The 7232-nt window shown below is 46.2% G+C and overlaps 1 protein-coding gene and 1 pseudogene across 3 annotated transcripts; one reads left to right on the forward strand and one right to left on the reverse strand.

Annotated features, from left to right (window-relative positions):
- Positions 1–96: 96 nt before the first annotated feature.
- LOC141817936 (nuclear transport factor 2-like) lies at positions 97–4766 on the reverse strand. Of its 3 annotated transcripts, XM_074705546.1 has the most exons (5): positions 4700–4760; positions 4463–4600; positions 4141–4374; positions 3776–4005; positions 97–134 (listed from the first exon to the last, which is right to left on the reverse strand). In XM_074705546.1, exons 1-4 carry the CDS (start codon positions 4748–4750, stop codon positions 3973–3975), a joined length of 456 nt encoding a protein of 151 aa, XP_074561647.1. In that variant the 5' UTR covers positions 4751–4760; the 3' UTR covers positions 97–134; positions 3776–3972. The 3 variants fall into 3 exon arrangements, with proteins under 3 accessions (XP_074561647.1, XP_074561648.1, XP_074561646.1); XM_074705547.1 differs by lacking the exon at positions 97–134 and having other exon boundaries at positions 3968–4374; positions 4463–4525; positions 4700–4766; XM_074705545.1 differs by lacking the exon at positions 97–134 and having other exon boundaries at positions 3968–4374.
- Positions 4767–5105: 339 nt separating this feature from the next.
- Positions 5106–7228, forward strand: LOC141817935 (putative pentatricopeptide repeat-containing protein At1g56570; annotated as a pseudogene).
- The last annotated feature ends 4 nt before the right edge of the window (positions 7229–7232 follow it).

Consider the following 7232-nt stretch of genomic DNA (forward strand, 5'->3'; position numbering starts at 1 on the left):
AACAAAAACAACATATGTTTTTCCCTAAATCAATAAATACATTCAAATTATTATATAACCAAGATATTAAGTCAAAATTAAAATGAAATGACTTACCATTCTGCTACGTGTATAAGTTTGGAGAACACTTATACCTGTGACAACACGTATAAATGACATTAATGAGGAAAAACATGAATAAGATTAGCAACATAAATAGAAGTATAAATTATATTGTATCATATTTCTATAAAGAAAAGAAAATGAGCATGCACCATTGTACCGTTCAGGAAATGCTGTAGAATATTACTTCAAAAAAATCTTCCAAAACTTATAGAGGGCAAGATTAAACGCTAAGTTGATCCTTCACTAACTTTGCAACCTGGGTCAGATCAAGTGTGTAAACATATTACTACAATGTAATTGCTTATGGATGATTCACATAAACAACGGCAGAGGCATATGTTTATGGAAACAAACTACTTTGCACCCTCATATTCATTTAATAATCAACAGCATTGAATTTTACAAACATGGTTGAACAAGTTGCAAGTTTCAGCTTTATTCCTATTCAAGCAGTGGTGGGTAGGCAAAGATCAAAGTGATAGCATGAACATCAATGGATACTCTAAATTCACTAACACAAACAAACCCAGATCTACGAAACTAGTTAATATTGAGATCATGAGCATCATCAGAGATATCAAAGAAAAAAAATATAAGAGGAAATGATCGACTTAAAAACAAGGTCTTTCATGGAAAAACAAATAGTTCAAGCTCTAAGACCCGATCGAACTACTCCTAAACTCATATGCCATGAACGTATATTAAAGCTTAGGCTAATTCTAAAGAGCGTAGCCAACCCAATTGGAACTGATTCAACTCAACTCTTTCCTCCGCGGTTTTCTTTCCCTTCTGCTTCTAGAGAGTTTGAGCGCGTGCCATTTTCCATTCACAAATTCTTGTTTTCTTCCCTAATCGAATGGAAGGGAGTCCGGAACCAGAACCAGAACTGCAAGAACAATAGATCTGATTGATACCTGGAGGGTTCGGGTGGCAGAAAGGATCGGCGAGCAGGTCGGCGCTCACGGACGCTTCGGCGCGCTCACAGAAGCTTCGGCGAGCAGAGAGGGTCGGCGCTGACGGACGCTTCGGCGAGCCCAGACTCGTAGCCTCGCAGAGCTCGGGGCCAAAGAACGGTGACGACGGAGTGGACCAGACGAGGAAGAAGAGGATCGGCGCGGGTCTTCGGCGCCGGTCGAGGAAGAAGAGGGTCGGAGGCGCGTGGAGGGTCCGGAGTCGAGGAGAGGCGGGATTTCTTGGGCGAGGAAGAAGAGGGTCGCGGCGGGATTTCTTGGGCGAGGAAGGGTCGCGGCGGGAAGAGGAGGGTCGCGGCGGGATTTCTTGGGCGAGGAAGAAGAGGGTCGGGGCGGGATTTCTTGGGCGAGGAGATGCGGCGTGGAGGTTGACGGCGAGCAGTGGGTTTAGGGCACGCGAAGAGGGTCGCCGCTCAAACACGGACGCTTCGCTTCGGCACTGTCGGCGCGGGTCTTCGGCGGCGGTCGAGGAAGAAGAGGAGGGTCTTCGGCGGCGGTCTCGGAAGAAGAGGATCGGAGGTCGGAGGTGCGGAGTCGAGGAGAAGGAAAACCTAAATCACGCGAAGAGGAGAGGCGGGATTTCTCGGCTTTGGGCGGAAAGATTTTGGCGATCGCGATTTCATTTTGGTCCGCCGCGGTTTCTCGCTGCCACGCACGCTACGAAGCTCACGTGTCCCGTCCACGTCACCAGGCGCGCACAGGCCGCTCAAACAGGGCGCCCATAATAGCACATATACATATATATATATATATATATATATATATATATATAGGAATTTGCTCTGCCGCGCGACAAATCCCTGCGCACCCGTCCGCGACTCCGGCTTCTCCTCCGACGTTCGCCGCTTCTCCGCCACTGTTCACCGTCGTCCGGCCACCAACGGCCGCCGGACCGGATGCGTTGGAAGGCCAACTCGCCGGCGCTCCGGCCGGGCCCGGATTCCAGCCGGATTGTGGCCGGAATCCGACCGAAATCCGGCCAGAAACGCGACAGAGCGTCTGTTGGGCGATTCCGGCCGAATCGCGGCCGGAGACCGGCCGCGGTCGACGCGCCCGGCGCCGGCGCGTCGACCGCGGCCGGTCTCCGGCCGTGATTCGGCCGGATTCCGGCCGATTTCGGCCGGAATCGGCGAACAGATCCTCTGTCGCGTTTCTGGCCGGATTCCGGCCACAATCCGGCCGGAATCCGATGCCAATGTGTGCGCCGTCGAGTTGCGCTTCCAACGAGTCCGAAATTGCGGCCAACGGTGATCGGACGGCGACGAACGGCGACGATGAACGAAGGGAGGTCGGCTGTCGCGCACGGCGTCGCGCGGCGTTTGTCGCGCGGCAGAGAAATTCTATATATATATATATATATATATATATATATATTTCAATAGGTACGCTTTAGGGAAATTTATTATCCTTAATAATTTTACAATTACAACTATAGAGATTGCATATCATAATTAAGTCTACCATATATTGTACAATTACAATCATGTGACTCCTCTGAAGCTGGTTAAAATATATGGAAAAGGCAAAACATAATGTACAACTCCAGAACTTCTTAAAGCCTTGGTCAATAAATCTATTTACTAATTAATCGTGTAAATAGTATCTTCTTTTACAGCAATTGTGCCTAATTGATATACCAGATCCTGATACTTCTCACTTCCTTGGTATTCTTTAATTGTACTTATATCAGATATCATGCAATGGCTTATACTATAGCTTATACTTTTCCTTTCTATTCAATTGCTGATGTTTTCTTAAAAAAAATTCAGAAATATGTTGCCCTAATTTACAAACTAATGCAAAAGTACGCTGTCCTCCAGCAGTCCACCACATATAACATCAAATGAAGCAAGTGTGATGCCCACAAAAATCAAGTGTCGAACAACCAATTACAGTGTCAATCATTGGAAATATATCATCACTACCCATGGGCACAAAGGGCTTGATGTGTTGCTTCCTTAGGTGGAAGTGAGCATCTTTAGTTAATTGAGGTGGGGTTCACAATGACTGATTTAGATTGATGACAAGCAAGCAACAACTACAGGCAATGGTTTTGGCAGTAGTTGTTGAGCAACAATGGTAGTCACTAGTTTCACAAATTACCAATTAGCTTTTATGAACTATCACAAAAGTTGATTATTAAAGAGTACTATACAACAAAAAAAATACCTATAAATCTGTTTCTTTAGTTTACTTCATGTGAGAAATGTGCTAGAAAAATGTCAGCTATATAAATAAGTTTAATGATACAAAATGATTGGTGAAATTACTAGATAAATAAAATCAAAAATTAAAATATTTAAAAGCAAATAAGTGTAACTCCAACAGAAAACAAAATAAGCCGAATAAATTGAGACAGTACAGATATGAGCAAAGACTATTAATAGACTCTATAACTATAATAATTGAATTAGAGTAGAAGGTACAATGGGTTGAGAGAAATCAAAGAACACTTTAGCTAATGTAATAAAAATGATTCATTTAATTTGAATATTGCTAGTGATAAAGCCTTCCAAAGTGCTCAATTAAAGAATAAGATTCATATGGCTGCCAAATAGTTAGGGCACGCTTAATATAAAATGAATAGCAAACATCAAATCAATGTAACAAAAGAATCAATGAATGATTGTACAGAGACTTGAATTAACGCTATGACAAAAAGAATAAACAACAAAAAATTGAACTTATATAGTACTCACAATGGAAGCATATGATTTCTTTGGCATGTCTCCTCGGGCAGCAACAGGACTTGGTTCAGCCACCATCACTGGAGTAATAGTTGGAACTTTGTTAATCACATCAGCTGTAGGTTCTTCATCTTCAATGACAAGGCCATTTTAAGGCTTATAGAGTTCCTCCTCATTTGAAACCTCATCATCTACCGAGACAGTTTGATCTAGAGCATGCTCCTCTTGTTGCGGGGGAAGAGCTGCAGGTCAAAAGCAACGGCTTCATATTTTTTGAATCCAACAATAAAACCTATGACACGACTGGCGGGTTATCAAGATAGTCCTTCCTCTGCAGCATGCGGTTCGGCATTACCATTCGCCAGGCCATGGCTTACCTGCTGGTGTTCAACCTCTTCCACAAATCTGAATATGTCATTCAACGCAAAGAAACCTATATCCTGGGGAGCAAGGAAGAAAGACTGGATGAAGCTTCTCTTGACATTGTCCTCCCCTATCAGATACCCAGTCACAAGCACAGTCACCCCGCGGCCAAGAGTTTCTTGTGAGTCCACGGTCTTCATCTCAGCTCTAACATGACCAATCGACAACAATACCTTCTGGTTGATCGCCTGCATCCCGTCCCACAATAAATTCAAGAGGGGAAAAACAACTTCAGTTGAAAAAAAAAGAAAGAATATTTTTTTCTTGGTTGCTCACCTCACTGGGTGTGACCAAAATCATGGCACCATGGTCATCTGGTCGGCCAAGCTTGCTGCTTTCCTGGTAGAATCGATGCACCATATCAGGCGAGTGCTGGAGAATATTATAGTACTGATCGACGAACGCCCTGCCCACCTGAATCACCAGCCATCATGTCAGACGACGACCGCACCAACAAAAAGCAATGCTAAAAAACCATCAAAAGAGAAAGAAAGAGGGAGACGAGTTCGCTACCACTTCAGCGGACAGCGGAGATCTTTCAACGCCGGACGGCTGGGCTGCCATTTGGCTAGAGGCGGACGTCTTGCCTCGCTTGCCGGTGGCCGTCCGCCTCCCTCTTCTAGGGTTTGGGTTTGCTGCGCCATTAGCGAGGAAATGTTATTTACGATCATGCCCCCTTTATGCCACGTGTAACCATCTCTGCTAAATTGGCAAATATATATTTATTTCCTCATTTAGAAATAGCCACGGTGGAATGTCCTACGTGGCAAGTGGGTCCCGCCATCTCTTGGGCCAATAGCAAGGCGGAGCCACAAGATTGCGTCCCTTATCGCCGCAACAGCTCACGAACGCCACAAAGCTGCGGAGCTGAGCGAAATGCCAACCTCAACGACCTCCACTCCATCTCCTCCTCTGCTCCATGGCGTCCCTACCGTCTCTCGCCGTCGGCGGCGCCACCCTCCACAGGCTCGACTCCGACCCCCGGAAGCTCCTCCCGGCGTCCGCCGTCCCTCTAGAAAAGGTACCGCTCATCTCCTCCTCCCCGGCACAAAAACATTCTAATTCCGACAATTTGGGCATAAAGATTTCATTTTGATGCAGAAATTGGCTTACCAGAGAAGCCCTCCGGCGGCGGATGGTGTCCTGGAGGCCTCGGCGCCGCCTCTCGACGCGCAGGATGCTCTCGCTCTGCTGAGAGATCGGACCGCCGTCGAGTCCGTCTTCTACGTTCCCCTTCTGCAGCGGTGCGTCGAGACCAAGTCACTTCCCGACGCCGTCGTCGTCCATGCTCACATTATAAAGACCGGTTTCCATCAAGAGGCCTTTCTGTCGACGTCCCTCGTCAATTTGTACATGAAATGTGGGGCCACGGAATCCGCTCTCAAGGTGTTTGTCAAATTGCCCCGCAGAAATGTCGTCGCTTGGACGGCGATGATCACTGGCTACGTTCACAATTCTCAGCCCGCTAATGCGATCGGAGTGTTCCTTCACTTACTTGAATCGGGGGTGTTTTCCGATGAACTTCACGATTGGAGCTGTTCTGAGCGCATGCTGCGCTCTCAATTCGATCGAGATCGGCAAACAAGTTCATGGCTATGTGATTAAGTATGGGGCTGAATCTGAAACAAGCATGGGCAACTCACTTTGCAGCTTGTATTCCAAATGCGGAAGCTTTGATTCTTGTTTGAAAGTGTTTGAAAGAATTTCCCAACAATGTGATTTCTTGGACCACGGCCATCTCATCTTGCGGTGACAATGGTGATCCAGAATTGGGTCTGAGTATCTTCGCCGATATGCTCTCCGAAAAGGTCGAGCCAAATGAGTATACTCTGACAAGCGCATTGAGCTTGTGCTGCATGGTTCGGGATCTCGGTCTGGGGAAGTAAATTCACTCTTTCTGCATCAAAGTTGGATGTGAGCAGCAGCTTCCTGTGAAGAATTCAACCATCTACTTGTATCTGAAATGCGGCAAGATCGATGAGGCAAGAAGATTGTTCGACGAAATGTAGTGTTAGTCTGATCACTTGGAATGCAATGATTGCAGGCCATGCTCAGAGGATGAATTGGGCAAAAGATGATGTCGAATCCAAACTCAGTGGCTTTGAGGCACTTAAAGTGTTCCATAAACTCAATCGGTCAGGGACGAAGCCGGATCTCTTTAGCTTTCGAGCATTCTAACCGTTTGCAGCGGCCTTCTGGCCTTAGAGCAAGGAGAGCAGATTCATGCTCAGTCCGTCAAGACCGGCTATTTGTCTGATGTCGTCGTGAGCAGTGCATTACTAAACATGTACAACAAATGTGGTTGCATTGCGGATGCAATCAGAGCATTTTTGGAGATGCCCACAAGGACCTTCATATCTTGGACTTCTATGCTCACTGGCTACTCACAGCACGGCCTAAGGAAGCAATTCAACTATTCGAGGACATGAGGTCGGCCGGTGTAAGGCCTAACCAAGTCACCTTCGTCGGCGTGCTATCTGCCTGGTAGCCACGCCGGCATGATCAATGAGGCTGAGTATTATTTTGACATGATGACAAACGAGTATGGCATCAGGCCTGTTATGGACCATTATGCTTGCATGATCGATATGTTTGTCAGGCAAGGCAGGTTGGAGGATGCTTTTGCATTCGTAGACAAGATGGATTTTCAACCAAATGAGATCATTTGGTCAATTCTGATCGCCGGGTGTCGAAGCCACGGCAACAAGGACCTGGGATTTTATGCTGCAGACAAGTTGCTGGAGATCAAACCTAAAGGGATTGAGACATATGTGTTGCTACTGAACATGTACATATCGGCAGAGAGGTGGCAGGATGTTGCTAAAGTGAGAAAGCTGATGAATGATGAGAACATCGGAATCATACGAGATCGAAGCTGGATTAGCATCAAAGGTGAAGCTTCTGTCTTCCGAGCCAATGATAAATCACACCCTCAAAGTGCCGAGATGTACAAGTTCTTGGAGAATTTGCTTCACAAAGCAACAAGCTTGGGGTATGTTCCTTACAAAAGTGTTGAAGTCTCCGATCAAGGAGGATGAAGAAAGCT

Source organism: Curcuma longa, unplaced genomic scaffold, assembly GCF_044706935.1.
Source record: "Curcuma longa cultivar G26 ecotype Majalengka, Jawa Barat unplaced genomic scaffold, ITB_CL_G26_1.1 contig_22589, whole genome shotgun sequence".
Taxonomy (NCBI): domain Eukaryota; kingdom Viridiplantae; phylum Streptophyta; class Magnoliopsida; order Zingiberales; family Zingiberaceae; genus Curcuma; species Curcuma longa.

Coding starts and splice junctions, on each gene's coding strand:
- LOC141817936 (XM_074705545.1), bottom strand. CDS start 4,750: ATGGCAGCCCAGCCGTCCGGCGTTGAAAGATCTCCGCTGTCCGCTGAA. Junction 4,601..4,699: donor CTCCGCTGTCCGCTGAAGTG/GTAGCGAACTCG, acceptor CTGGTGATTCAG/GTGGGCAGGGCGTTCGTCGA. Junction 4,375..4,462: donor TTTTGGTCACACCCAGTGAG/GTGAGCAACCAA, acceptor GACGGGATGCAG/GCGATCAACCAGAAGGTATT.